The following is a 15796-nucleotide window of genomic DNA, read 5'->3' as shown; positions in this document are numbered from 1 at the left end:
CATGTTAAACGCAAGCCCTTCTACATGTGTATTCACTTGCACGATATGTCTCAGTAAATCTACATCACTGCATTGCACATACGCATGCGGTCAAGCTTTCATCACATGCACATGACGAACAAACTTCAAACAGAGTGTAAATGGATTTTAGTTGTTATAAAGTAGCCAGGGGAAGTCTGAGATCCTTGAAGGACAACTTTGCAACTAGACACATTCTTCTGGTTCAGAGGTACTCCTCAGCCTTTCACCCCTGTTTAATATTCATGGTAAAAAGCAGGAGGCAGGGGGACATGAAGAGGCTGTGGAAGGCTGGCTTATTTAGGGTACCCTGTGGTGCTGGAGGGGTTTGAAGTATCATTATGTTACTGTTTGTTTGAGGAAAGGCTTAACAGCTAAAACACTGTGACACTCACAAAGGCGCAAGGTCAGGGCAGACCATGCAGCAGAGAAAGAGGGGGGGCGTACTGTTGGTTCCACAGGGCTTTAACATGAGGATCCACTTAGCGGCCCGTCCACTCTATCCATATTCTTACCTCTGTGTGTCTGTGGCAGTTTCCCATTCTCCACAGGCATATTTGGAGTGCCAGAGCAGCAGGGACTCTGAGAGCTGGCTAAAGTAAATGGATGCAGCGACAGTCCTCTTTTTCTCTACATGCATATCCTCTCCACACAACACAGCACAGCACACAGGCTGCTGAAAGCCCCAACAATCTGACCATTATCCCTGCATTACAGGGAGATTGCACTATCCTGTTGTCTTTTGTCTCATGTCATTTGGCAATGCTGATAATGCAAAAGCCGCCATTCAGCATGCACTCTGTTGGTATTCACACAGCAGTTCATTTTCCAGGCTGATAATTAGCCACAACTATTGCACAAAAGGAGGAGGACAATGTGCTGCGTTTTGGCCATTTATGATGCCGCCGACAGACTCTTGCTCTAAAAACAGACAATGGTCAAGGATTAAATACTGGCATTTTTCCTTTTTCTGTTTATTTATCCTTCCCTCATTGTTCCTGAAAGACCTGTTTGACAAAGTTGAGAGTAATCGGGGCCAGCTGCTAGCAGCACAGCAGCATTACAGGGTAATAGACCTACCTCACTTTTTATGGCTCAGTGGGAAACTTTTCACAACCACCCCACATGAAGTCATGAATATATGTGAGATGGCACACAGCATGTCATTGGTGTTTACACACAGCTGACTAAAATAGATAGAAAAACAGAAGGGTTTCCTCTGATGTGTCTTTCTCTCTGAGGTTCACTCCCTCTTCTTTATGTTGCAGCCACCAAAGCCAAGCCGACCCATCCCAGTAAAGTGCAGCGCAGAGAGAAAATCCCGACTGCGGGTGGTTAGGGACCTCGCTCTGATCACCAGCGATCACCAAGGAGACTGCACGTTCCAGCATGTTGCATGGTGGAAGGAATTGACTGAACCAAACACAACAATGCAGGCTGGATGAGGGGGCCCTTTCACGAGCTCAGCTGTTCATCATATTATAAAGATTCGACCCTCTGCTTCGTTTTTACAATCTCTGACCAAATTTACTGTACCGTGAACAAATTCTTGACATTGTCCCATGATTGTCCTATTTCTAATACAACTTTATCTGTTAACATGGGTGGCAAAAGGACACCGTACAGACTCCTATCTGTCACCACAACTGATTACACATACTCAGACGCTCATACATGACGTCTAGCACTACTTTAAAAGTGGTCATTTGGGAACACTCAGAGTGCGAGGTTTTGTGCTTGACAGGAAGTTTACAGTGAGCAACACCAGCTGTTAAATCTACCAGACCCTTTTTTTTTTTCAGTTCCACAGAAGGCCCAACACTGCTGCAGGCTACAAGGACACAACTCTGAGTCATTTAGCCTGTGTTACAGCAGCAGTGTTCACAGCATTTACTCAGAGGATTTCAACCAACAGAGCACAAAAGCACATATACAGCAGTGAAAAGTCCTCACTTCCACCAAGCGTGGAGTAGAAATGATGTTATGTGGAAATGATTTATCAACAAGAGAAATAGGGTTTATATGTGTTCAGTGGGGCTAAAATATAATCATGGGTGGCATCATATGTGCGAGAGCCATATGAGGATGCTTTGGCCTCAACGTACCGCATCTTTAACACTCCACAGTTAACAACTTGAAGTAGTTTGCCATTAGATAAAAAACAAAACTAAAAAGGTTAATTAATGAAATAGACTAATACATTTTTTTTAACATATTATGAAAGATCTAAGTCCTAAAATGAATAATCTTTAACATCAGTCTTGGAGAGAACAGGATGTTCCATTTTGTTCAAAATACCATCCATAATGCAACAGTGGCCACAGAGAGGTAGTCAGTTGAGCATACATATAGAACACATGCGTGATTCGAACGTGTAAACAGAAGACAGACAGTGAATTTGTCCAAGGCCACCAGAGTTCACTATCTGGCGAAGGGGTTTCGTGCTTATCAGAGACTACCGACTAAACTCAGGCACAGATATGATTTGATTCTCTTTAAACTAGATTATGCGCTTATTTCTTTCAATTATGCTGCTCAGCAGCCAGACACACACTCTTAATCTTCTGCCGGTATAGCTTAGAAAAAAAAACAGATAGAGGGAGAATACTCACACTTCAGGAGGTAGAATCAAGGGCTCAATGTGCCCAACTTCAACTGGCCTTCACTGGGCAAAACTGTATTTAGACATGTACAGTTGTCTGCTGAGGACAACCAACAGCCATAAATCACTGTTTTGACTTACCCAGTAATGAAAATGTATTGAGCACAACTAGCCCAGGCTGGATTCCAGTACTATGCTACAGGCACACAGAGTGGAACATCTTTATTAGTACCTTGTATTTATTAACTGGGGTAGATTTGATTTTCCATGACTGAACTGTAAAGTTAGCCATCGTCAGCACTTGGGTGCCAAACTACTGTATATGACTGCTCAACAACTGCACAATGTGTGAATGTGAAATGTGAAAATGGGATCCAGACCCACTACGAACTACTTCCTTCTCAGTACCTGCTTGTGCTAGCTGAGCGCTGACTCAGAGCCTTTATTTCCCTAAAGCACACATCCAATCAGTATAACCAAACACAACTACTACTACTAAGTCTCTTCCAGCTTAAGGAAAATGACTATGGACACAAAGTCGTGTTTGGTTGAAACAGTTTGAGAAACGATTATTCAAGACAGATCTTAAGTAAGCAAGCATGTAGAGCTGATTGATACAGTAGTGCTGCCTGTGTGTTGTTTTAATTAAAGCTGAATAATTGGTGGTTTGGTTGTAAATCAAATGTAGAGAGTTGTAGCTGCTGCTGCTGAGAGCAACTTTGTCCTCTTTGATCCCGGTCAGCTCATTTCTCCCTCCTGAGCTACATTTCTCCTGGTTGATTTCATCAGCAAGCCATCCCTAATCAATGCACTGCTGCTGACTAATGGAGCAAGACTGATTCTATACCTCAGTCATTAAAGTTTGTGGCCACCAAAATGGGATTCTTCGGGTTTGGTAATTGCTGTATGTTAATAATCAGTCAAACAAATCAGTCTTTCAACAAACACTGAGGTGTTGGTAATGACCTGCATCACTGAATCATCTCATATATTTAAACACATCTTCCTTTTATACAAAGCTGTTTCCAGGCATCAGTAAATTAGGCTACGTGTCAGCAATAACAATGTTAAAGTCCCTGCAATTTACAGAAAAAAAGTCAATCTACTTACAGTGATCCTCTCATCTCGGTCGTCAATGTTTGTTCCATCTTTTTTCCATGATATGGTGGGTTCAGGATGTCCACGTGGGGGCTGACACTCCAGAACCGCTGGCTCTCCTGCTGCAACGATCACATCTGCAGGGTTTTGTCTGAAGTCATCGCGTAGAACTGCAAAAAAACAGAAAGAGGGGGGAAAAAAAGCAAATATTAACATTGCATGTCTTCCTTTAGGGAAAATACAGGAAAGGGACAGTTACAGAGGCAGACGACTGTTAAAAAAAACAAAAAAAAAACAAAACACTTAAAGCTGTTGCTACATTCATAAAGCCAAAGGCAGCTAGTAAAACAGCAGTCAAGGTGTTTTGACACATACTATTAGTTCTGCACAAATGTTGGCCACACATCATTATTGATTTACCTAACCTAACCCACAATGAAAACTACAACAACCCCATCAAAATTCCTTCACAGCATACAGTACTGACTAAGTAAAAAAAGGTGTATATGGTTTATACTACTGTATTTACTAGGTTTATACAGTTGCTACTTTTAATGGCCTGCTTTGTACAACAACAGCTGTGACGAACGCATAATTGTGCATAGTAGCAATGACCTTCGTCTTTGTTGACCGAAGCAAACAGACCTACATACAATCAGACAAACACATGTCAGTACACACTGATCCTCACCTCTTCCTCATCACTTCTTCATCTCTCCCTGACACTCTGTATTTACATCCCCCACACTCATACACCCATGTTACCTTGACATAGGTTAAACTCTGCATTAGATCCAATCTACCATTGCTGCCTTGGTAAGAACGATGGTAGAATATGATTCTTATTTGCATTGATTCTCCCTGGTAAAGGCGGTGTAAAAAACATGACGCAGCCATGGATTTTCATTATTCGGACATTAGAGGTCCACAGATTCTCATTCCCAAGTCTAAATGTGATACTGAATATATGGGAAGGTTTAAAGAGATTAACTGAGCAATTCTGATTTTCATTTCAGGCTGAATGCAAAATTACAAAACCCGCCTCACCTAAAATCATTAGTCTGAGCCTCCCCGCCTTATCAGAATATCACATCAATATCATTACTAACTGGTAGTTGCAACAAAACAGATCAATGCATATCTATTTTCTGAGGGGCAGAGGAACAGCCTATCTAGGGACTCCATATCTCTGGTGTTAAAGATAAACTGGAGGTTTATTGAGGGGGGAGAAAGTAATGAAAAAGCAACAAGCTCACTTTTGCAGACAGCGTGCCAGTAATCATTTCCCCAGATCCACCACATATACATATAAAAACATATGAAAACAGTGCTTGTAAATTTCAGTCTGCAATTCAGGCCACACACAAAGTATGTGAGGTGAGTGCAGTGTGTGTAATGTGAATGTATGCCTGTGAGTTATTTTGTCTGTGTTTTGGGGATAAAACTGAGCTTTTGCCGTCTATTGTCTCACGCTCCTCAGTTCGCGCTAAAGTCACCTCAGTCACAGATCAAAGTCAGGCTCACCCCAGGACCCCTCACCTACTGACAGCCAACAAATTCCTGACTAAACCCTTTAAGCTGTTTCTGTTAGATACTGCTCTCTGCTTCTTCTAACATGGAGCGGGAATCCAATACAACAGTAGGAACCTGACTTTAGAGGAAGATGGGTGGTAATAGCTTCCCCAGTCTTTTGCTTCATTATCACACCCACACCTTCCTATGTTGCTCTGCAACATTACCTTGTCTCAGTTCTAAAGCATAGGAACAGTATTTATTAGAAACAAAGCAAAAGGATTCATCACATATTTTGTGACTCATAGGCTGTTGTTGCCAATGAGGAGGAGGCATACATCTACAGAGATATGCACATTGTGCTGTACACAGATGATTTTCTACACTCACTCTGATCCAACTCAAACTCAGGAGTGCAGCTGCGTGGTGAGTGAGCTCATTTGGTATGGTTAAAAGCAGATACAGTCATCCAGGAATGCAAATGTAAACACTAAACATCCGATCCATTAGAGCACCAGTTCCATCTGAAGAAACACTGTACCTATTTGAATCAGTAAGGTCAACCTGTTTCTGAAGAACATTATTGTAAAACTCAGCCTTGAGTCTCAAGGTGAGTCAAACACTGAAGCTGCTGTAACCAGCCTTGGCTCAGATTATTAATTAAAAACTACACTTTTTTTATGTTCAGAAATCTCTCGCTCTTGTTTTTCTTAAGTAAGTATGAATGTGTAAACATCCTGCATCAATGATAGTGACTGCGTTTGTACACTTAAGAACTAAACTAAGTGAGGAGCATGTGAGAGAACTCCTGTTTTTCCTGCATGGCTAATGCAGAGCCTGTAAGAAATGCTTGGGTGAGTGAGCTCAGTAACTTTAACTGTGACATTAAGTGCACCTCATCTCCTCTCAGTGGGTCTCTACCTCCCCTGCTGGCCTCACTGTAACTCTTTCAGTTAACATGCAGATCCACGTCCCTCTGGACAGTAAAAAGGGAAGTGTGTGGAGGAAAATAGGAAAAACGGGATGCTATATTGACTTGCTGGAGTCCAGAGGGAGAGCTGGCATCATCCAGTGTTTACACCAACAGCGCAGTGACCTCCACCCCTCCTCAACAGCACTCACTCCCCCACCTCGCTGCCTGCTCTCCTCCTCCAAACCAACACCTCTTTGTTATAAACACAGCTGAGTGCAGCGCAGCAGACAGCCCCGAACATCTGCGCAGTGGAAAACAAAATCCTTTGGGATAGAGGCAGAGTGAGCAAGAGGGAGACAGGGGCAGCCAGACAGTCTGTCAGACAGACAGACGGAACCAGATCTGGACGGGGTACAAAGCCCCAACTCTTCCGCCAGAAGCCCTGTCAGATCCGGCGCTGTGGTGGAATTGGTTGCCTCTGGCCCCTGTGATTTAAATAAGGTATGCAGCGTTCCTCCTTCCTGTATATATACTGCATAAGACCCTGCTCGCCTGACTCCCTCACTGTTCCTATTCTGGGACCCAGAAGTGGGTGAAAAAATGGGATAGAGAGGCTCTCTGGCTGTGTGCTGTCCTGAAAGTGCGTGTGCATGCATGTGCGTGTCTGTGTGCGCGCGTGTGTGTGGTGTGGTCTGTGTTTGGGATAATGAGCCTACTCTACCATTCTGTCTCTCTCTGGTGAGCCTGCAGCTGTCCCCTAGCAGATAATATTTCCTTCGCTATTAACAGGGAGGCCAAACTCAATGTGTGTGTGTGTTTGTGTGTACAGAGAGATTTTCAGTTTGTGGCCTAATATGTGGAAATGGGCCAGAGTCACAGGTCCCAGCATGAAGACGCCTCTTTGTCCGTCCTGGATTTGCTCAAATATGCTGCTGATGGGATGAAACACAGTGAATATCCGGACCTGGACAGATATCAATACACTTTGTCGAGGTAACAGGATCTATTCTGCGTTGCATTTCTTCTTTTCCTCTTTTCAGGAAGCAACAAAACACATCACATCTCATCTGGCTGACATGTCTCCCTGTAAGACAAACATCTGACTGTGCATAAGACAACCATATCTATCAAAGCAGAGGTTTAGTTTGCAGTGGCAAACATCTGTTGGCCCCTGCCAAGCCAAGCCTAACCACACTCTGCTGTACTGTATGATAAATCGCTCTCCAGGTCCACAGTAGCAAATTGGAGCTATGCTGAGGCTAACGCAATTAGCTGCCATCATTTCTTACACCCAAGCCCTCCTTTAAAGGTCAGCTGAGATGGCTGCTCTCAGCTCTGAGAACTCCCAGGTTCATCACCCCCACAAACTATCCCCTGTCCACCCACACACTCACACACGCATGCACACGCACCCATGCACATGCAGTCTTTGCCTCAGGAAATTGAAAACAGATGTTTAAATGTCAAATTAAAATGAGATTCCCGTGCTGCCCCTCCAACATTAATGAAAATGAAGACTTAATGCCACACACAAGTCTGGGTGGGAAGATCAGATGAGCTTTGTTCTGAGGAAATTAAACCAAGTACAACAAGCTTCCCCGCAAATCTTTGGAAGGATACAAAAACAGACCCATAGGGAATTAAAGATTTATCAGAAGGCACCCGGAGTCAATCCTGCAGAGACACAGAGCACAGCATGGGTCTCGCCTTTGGCTTTTTCCTTGAAACAGAATGGACAGTCCCATAAGGGAAGCAGAATGAATGATAACAACAGTGAAAGAGAACTAAAGCAAGGGGGAACAGTAGAAGCAGAAAAAAAAATCCTTTTCTTTTTTTCTGTTCTTCAAGTTTCCTAAAGGTAATTCTGCTTCTTTTAAACAGAACAACTTTGCTTTATTTTCTTCAGAAGCTGCCACAATGTCAGGCTATCAGGGGTCAAGCATTGTCAAATATTATGTGAGGATATAATGTAGGGATGATTGGACAGTACAATGAATACTGAGAAAATATCCAATGGCTAAGCTGCCCCAGATGTTCTTGGTTATATGCAACTGCTTCCAGCCCCCACTACAGTAGGACTGGTCTTTTCTCTCCAACTAATTTTATTTTGCTCAACACTATGAAGCAGTGACAGGACAAGTTAATGTCTGAATAAGAGCAAAATATAATTAAACAAATAAGAAACAGGTCAAAGCGTGGATGTATCACTTATATTTCACATGTAAAGAAAACTGTCACATATTCACAGTAACTGAATCATATTAAAATCTGCCCCATTCTGGTCAAATGACAGATTTATGTGTATTAAAGCAGAGCTTACAATGGATGAGCTCCCCTCCAATGCATTTGTACTTTCTGTACAACATAATTCCTTTGCCCCTTTAGGGGTGTTGTTTGTGCCATGAGCAAAAATTTGCCTTATTTGCAGTGCAGCTATGTTGTTTGCTAAGCCCTTCCATATTGATGCTCTTCACCTTGCCTCCAGTTCCGTCCTGTGGGACAAACACCTCTCTCTCTCTCTCTCTCTCTGTACCTCCCACTTTGTCTCTAAATTTCTCTCTCCCCTCTCAGCATTTGACTCCGTTATCTTACCTCTCTCTCAGCTCACACACACTGAGCAGGTTACATCAAAGACATGCTCATAGCAATGGTGTGTTAACCCATGGCTCTCTATTGCAAAGGCTGTTGGAGGTGGATAATTTGCCAGCGGCGTGTGGACAGTGTCTGTGTGTGTGTGTGTGTGTGTTTGCACTGCACAAATCTGTAGTTTGCTGGTGGGTGTGAAGATATAACAGGACTTCTACTGTACCCTGGAGAATTGCTGCCTCCCTCCTTTCCCCCTCCTCCTTCTCATTCCCTTGCTCCCCCATGACCCCACCATCAGGGAGATCAGATTGGACATGGCAGACTCCCCTCTCTCTCTCAATCTGGCTCTCGTTCTTAGGCTCTGAGCTCATGCCCTCCTGCCCACCCTGCAGACACTCTATCCTCTCCTGCATCACACAAGCTTCACTGAGCATGCCCATAATATTGTCTGGTATAGTTGATTATAGATATAAACTTGTACACAAACACAAAAACAGAGATAAAACTGACAAGTAGGAAAGTTGTAAATAATAGTAGACTCTACAATAAAGACATCACACATTTTCCACTCCTAAATGTTTTGTTCTTTCAGGATTTAATTTAGAGATTTGACATTTATTTAAAAATGCTGTATTGATAAATCATTTTGAAAATAACAGCAGCTTTCTAGACAACCATGACATTCAGTATGAGGTCACATCTGCAGTCACATTGGTTAAAAACGCTTGACAGCCTAAGTGCCTGGTTGACCGCAAGATACCTTGTGGACACCCGTAAATATGTCAGCAAGAGCAGACTGACTATTATCCAACTGGCCTTTAGGGTTTGCACCTGCACACCTTGAATGCCATGAGGTCATCCTTTACACTCAAATGTGAGTTCAGGTCAATGTACTAAGAAAGGATCCCTTGATTAACTATTATAAACATTCAGAACCTAAATAATAAACAACGTCCACTGATAAATAAACAAAACACAAGCATACACAATATGTGCCTGTCAACATGTTTACTCAACTTGTCTTACTTGCGCTGGTATATAAACTGAAATAACTGGAGAAACACTATGTTTAAAAACATTTGAAGACATTGCAGCAGTTGGAGATCAGATGAGAGCGTGACACTGTGTTTTGATCAGCATCCAGAGAATGAGCAGCACATGTGCTACTAACTGTAGAGATATACAGATACAAATGTAAACCATGCCATGTAGGGAAATGAATCAGGCTGGCCCCGCTGATGTGTGTGTGTGTGTGTTGAGTTAAGCAGGGGTAGGGCAAGGGGGGTAATGGCATTTACACTGTGCTGTGCCAGGTGATTACAGTCCATACCTGGCACTAGCAGCCAGGACAGATGGCTTTGCGGACCTTTCAGTGGCACAGCAGAGGGCATGTCTGCACTCGCTGTGGCCCAGTGAGGCTGCAGGGAGCCGAGTGTAGAGGGTTCAGTCTCAGCGCCTCATCCTGTGCGTTACACACTTCAGCAAACACATGTAGACCTCATGTGCATTAGTATCCAACAGCAATTATGTCTGTACATAAAGAAACACAAACATGTGCACACACACAGGCACACACAGGGGCACTTACATAGACCACATAAAGGAAACCCTGCCACACAGCCGCACAGACAGAGAGGCCATTGAGTGCCTGTGTTTGTTTAAATGGTCATAAGTCTTCTCGTCAGGCTTGGAGAGAGAGATGGCGTTTGGCGAACACGGCAAAAGGCACAGAGGTCAGCGGGGAGGCAGGTTTGTGTGAGTGACTGAGTGAGTGAGTGACTTGGCACCTCATAGTTCAATAAACAGAGCCTGCTTGATTGGAGTGCTGGGCAAGCAGGAGTTGGACTAAAGTAAAGAGTGTTTCGAGTGTCGGGGCTGCACGGGCAAGAATGTCGGAGAAAAAACACAGTTTGAGAACCACTCTCTCTCTCTGTCCAAGAACGTTATAAAAAGGAAAAAATACAAATCCCATAAAATCCTGACAGGAACACCCACCGCCACAATGCAAACTGTGTAATAAACATCTGCATGGGATTATCACATTTAAATTTAATGATTGAGAAACATCAATGAGCCATTTGTGGATTTGTAAGTCCCTGACAGATCAGCCCGTACACACACTGTCTGCATATGAAAGTGATTTCAAGGCTGTTTTGATTCTCAGGGAGAGCCCCTTACCTGTTGTGGAAACACAGCATCAAGTACTGTGGTTACTAAATGCGCTCAGACATATATTCTTTTCTCATTGCGGGCTGGCCAAGCTAAATAAAATATTCCACTTAAACAGCACGGAGCTGATGCCAAGAGACTGCATTTTTGTTTCCATTCTCAAACAGTGTTTCAGGAGTTTCACACTGCAGTAAAATAATAATAAGGGAGATAAAAGTTGGGAGAAGCAGGTAAATCAACATATTTTTTAAGTAAAGAATTGCCTCCATTTGCATGACGCTTGTCGCAAAAGATATTTTAATGACCAGTACTTAAAGACCCATGTTTATTATATGCCCTAGTTTGGCAGACCAGGTTGGGACTGGGCTCTGCCTTTAGGTACAAAGGTATAAGCTGCATGAGTAAAGCCTGTCTTCACTGTTGGAAGTCGCGTCTATAGGTGGAGCTCTACCACCTATTCCCAGGGGATGAGGAAAAACTGAGAACCTCAGTAACCTTGCTCTCACCACTCACTGTACAGCCTCGAGCCTGAAGTGCTCTGCAAAGAGACACAAAAGAGCAGATGTAACACTATCACACACACAAACCTGTACACCTGTACAGTGCGCTCTCTCATTCTCTGTCTCTTTTTCCCTTTCATACAGAACACAGACTGAGGCAATAGGGATCTGTTCGTAGCCTTTCTTCCCCCTGTGAACTATGTTCTGCTTCCTGTGTACACATACCTAAATCAAACAAACACAATGTACACAAAATGAATTATGGCTGTGGCGTCCAGGCAAATCTTGAAGGCAGAAGAAGAATAATGTCATCAGTGTACTTTTCAGTGAGTATATGACGAACCTCCACATTCCAAACAACAGTCTTTGTTTTGTTTTTTGTTTTTTTGTCTTTTATCATATGTCACCACTTGGTTATAACTATCTCTTGACATGCCATGTGTGTTATTCAGAGCTGGTGTTGTCCTAATAAGTGTATCACTTTAAGGACCTTGCTGCAAATGTTTCCATTGGAACTAAATTTTACTGAAGAAATGGTTCCTATGAAAACTGCTGACAGTGTGTTCTGTAAATTATCCAGAGTAATAGGGACATTGATTCTGGAAAGAGATGTTGCTGTTGATTTTTTAAATGCCATTTGTCCATGCTAAGTGCACCATAAACAAAATTAACTTCCTTTATAGTGGGGTAGATGCAGAAATTTCAGAGATGGATACCTTGAAAGCTGGCAAAATAAAACCAGCTATCTGCGTGGATATACATATGTGTATGTCTATTTAAATTTGGGACGACTGACCCTGGATGAACTCTTTTCTCTTTGCCTCTACAGTTCTCACTCTTTTCTCGCTGCAGTTCTCTCTTCTCTGCCTGTGTTCAGCTTTACTAAACGGTGCTAGTCGGTCTGAGTCTTCACAGTGTAATAGGATTTAACACAACAGAACTGGTGAGCATATACAGATCGCAGATTTGTCACCATAGAATGCTCATTACAGTAAATCCCTTTACCTCCAGAAAAGCAAGCGTAAATACGCCAAGAGCCACAGAATATCTTTATCCACTTGTGCCTAAATCCTGCTACGTGTTACACAGCTCAGTTCGCATTGCGTCACTTATGTTTGCTGACAGTATCTCACTGTGAGCTGCCCTCCTGTCTGTGTGGCCCCACTGGCTAACCTTCTCCCAGCATCTGCAAAGATGAGGGCCTTATTAAAACAATCTTCCCAATTAACATTCCTGGCCCCTGGAGTCCCACTGGTCCTCTCCCTGGACCTCCTCCAATGCTCCCCCAGACCTGACCCCTCCTCAGCTCTACAATGACAAAAGAAGAAATAGGACCAAGACCAGCTATGGGACTCTTGAATATTACTAGACTAAGGGGGGGTGCAACTTGTTTTTCTTCCTGAGCAATCAAAATATGTGAGGTTGTCTGTTTTTTTTAAAAAACGTGTTTATGTTTGTGTGTTCATCTGTGGACCGTGTGTGAGAAGAAAAGAGAATGAAGGATGTAGAAGGAAAATACAGGAATGGATAAATGAGTTAGCACCAGTCAGGCGGCACAGTCATCACAAATGCTCCTAATTTGATGTGAGGCACAATGATATGGGCTCATTTGCACAGGGTGGATCACTCACGATCTTGGGCAGGAAGGAGAACTGTAAGAGGAGCCTGTCAGCTAGCTAACTCTCACCATCAGAGAAATTACATCCATAAACACAGCACGCTTTCCTGCAGTGTGCCATTTGACCCGCTGCTTACCCTCATCTGAGCATTTTGGAGCACATACATCAGCTACAGATTTTCTCACTTCTCTATTAGTCTGAGATCTCATGACCAAATAGCAGGATGTTCCGCAATCTATTGCTCATCCTCCCAAAACAAAGAAATATTATCCACAAATAACAGAGACTGATAGAGTGTTATTCTGTAGTGGTGCTGTGCAGACAGGACCAAGGCAGCGGGACGGAGATCCTGGTGTGGAGCTGGAGAAAAGGACATTTATAGGGTGAGGATCTGGCTTGGCTTCATGTCAGAAATAATGGAAATCATCAACATTATATAGCTCCTGCTCGTCCCTTTGCTCAGTTGGACTTTCTAGTGGTTAATGTACAACAGTTTCCACTACTACAGCACGTGATGGCAGAGTCTAGTATGTTCGTGTGAGCACTCGTGCAGGCAGGTGTGTTTGCTTGTGTTTTCTACTGACTATGCTGCCAGTCTGTTTGGGCTACGCCTTATTAATACGTGCTTAATGAGATCCAGTGGACATGCGGTGTGCGGATGTCTCTGTAGCATCTGTCAAACAAACTAATTCAAAGCAGAAGAAGTCTCCCTTTCATCTTAAATTGGTGTAATGGAAATCTTAGCCTAATACACTTAGTTCCCAATGAAAGTCTAATTTGATAGAGGTTTAGGAAACGGTAGGAGTAAGTGATTGTTGTGGAGAACAGTGTGTCTTGGTTGGGACAGGACCATAAACTTGGATTACATCAGCGGCTGTTGTGGAGGTGACTGGAAAAGGGTAACATGATAGCGGCTGTGTGGAGGGAAATAGGCAGGCACAGAGGAAAATGGGGAAGGAAAAAACACAAGGGGATCCAATGTAATGTTACAGCAGATCCCTTCGCCTTTCGTCATGGCCACTTTCATTTCCACCATGCTGATCCCTCACCAATCACTTTACCAGGCACAGGGGAGACAAGGAGAGAGAGAAGGAAGGAGGAAGAGGGACAAAGAGGTGGAAAAGGTTGTACAGGTTAAGTAAAAGTGTGGAGGTGGGGGGTCCTCCAGAGACATAGGGCACAGGAATGTTAAAGAGGGTGAGACAAAGCAAATAAGGGTACTGGGATCCAAACATGTGCTGCAGCTCCAGAGGGGCACATCTTTCTCTGATCAGTTGCCGTCCCCATTTCAATGGTTTCCACATGGACCCTAAACTCTCCCAGATGGACCCCGAGAAGATGAAAAGATGTCCATATCCCTATCTAAGGCGGGATCTGTTACAGTGGGAATAGATACTGAAAGGAACGGAGCGAGGGAATGCTGTCAGAGATAGTGTGCCAGTAAGAAATAGAGAGCTGAAATTTCATCTTTAGCACTTGTCTGTCACGTAAGTGTGTATGCGTACGTGATCACTGCCAAACACTTTGGTGCTATAGCTTTTCACTACACTTGTCAAGTTGTCCAACATGCAATATTGAGCATGGCTGATGCCAAGGAGAAAGTTTTGTAAGTGTGCCAGAAATTACCCTGATCCCTGTGAAATTGACACTGTGTAAGGTTTCAAGACTGATGTTAAGCCCTGGATTTTCCATCTTTACGTTTTCATTAGATGGAGCACAGACAAAAGAAAAAGTACCTTCATAGTTTTTCTCTTTTGTTTTATGGGATACTTTGCTACTGTTAACATGGCTGAAACATCCTGGTGAGGTGATTTATGATCCCTCTCCCCAGAGTACAAAGCCAAGCCCAGCAGCAAGGGAAATTTAAGGCTACTGCACCAACTCTACTCACAGTGGACTCTAAAATATCTGCTAGATTTATAGAAGTGGGAGAGAAATCTTTTCCTCCGGTGAGGTATTGCGTGCCTTTTGTGTGGACTCCCTGAATTGAAGCTTGGCAGCCTGAGACTAGCCCCATGAATCCAGCAGACTGTGGAGGTGCATTTTTTCTGAACATATTTTACGTGATGATTTTGGTTTCTTAATTGTATTTCTGCTTCAGCTTTGACTCGGCCCGGTCATTCAAAGTCTGTCATCCTCATCTTTTTTATCCTTGGCAATGCTTTCACGAAGCTCATCTTTCAAAAACCACAGTCCAGAGTCTTCCCCCATTATGTTTTTTCAATCTAATCCATAAGTCAAAACATTTCTGTCCGATGAAAAAACAGCTAACCCACACAATCATGTCTGATAAAATCATTTGGACACAAGTACTCTAATCTGCTGATGCCTGTAAACTGTGACAAGTAACAAAAATTAGCAGGTGATACTGTCAGTGCGTCTACTGATTGCCAGGAGGATGACATAATAAATACAGAAGGCATGATTGAAGAATTACCCAATGATGATGGACAACTGCTAGCTTTACCGGGTGACATTAACAGAGAATATTAAAATCTGGTCTCATATCTTTTCTATCCCATCCCCTGCAGGCTCTCTCTAGTGATATGTCTTCAAAACACTGGCATCTGAAAAATTAATATATGAACACCTAATCACATTGAAGAAGCTTCCTCTGGCCGTTAATCCTCTTGGGAAGAAGAGAAGCCCTGGTGAAGTATAAAACCTATCAAATGTACAATATAATGAACTTATTAAAGATCAGCCATTGGCATGTTTCAATTTTCTTGTAATAAGGACAACTTATCCTCCTGGTTGTACTTACTATTTTTCTTTCTCC

The 15796-nt window shown here is 43.1% G+C and overlaps 1 protein-coding gene across 3 annotated transcripts in view; it reads right to left on the bottom strand.

Moving 5' to 3' along the window:
• robo1 (roundabout, axon guidance receptor, homolog 1 (Drosophila)) overlaps window positions 1-15796 on the bottom strand; it is a 158276-nt gene that overhangs the window by 38315 nt on the left and 104165 nt on the right. For all 3 annotated transcript variants that reach the window (XM_041046111.1, XM_041046109.1, XM_041046110.1), the window contains exon 3: window positions 3731-3888. In XM_041046111.1, the coding sequence (XP_040902045.1) occupies window positions 3731-3888 (158 nt within the window). The remainder of the gene's footprint in view (window positions 1-3730; window positions 3889-15796) is intronic.

The sequence above is a fragment of the Toxotes jaculatrix genome, chromosome 9 (genome assembly GCF_017976425.1).
Source record: "Toxotes jaculatrix isolate fToxJac2 chromosome 9, fToxJac2.pri, whole genome shotgun sequence".
NCBI classification, from domain to species: Eukaryota; Metazoa; Chordata; class Actinopteri; family Toxotidae; genus Toxotes; species Toxotes jaculatrix.
The sequence above is the reverse complement of the archived record's forward strand: the minus strand, read 5'-3'. Positions and strand labels throughout refer to the sequence as shown.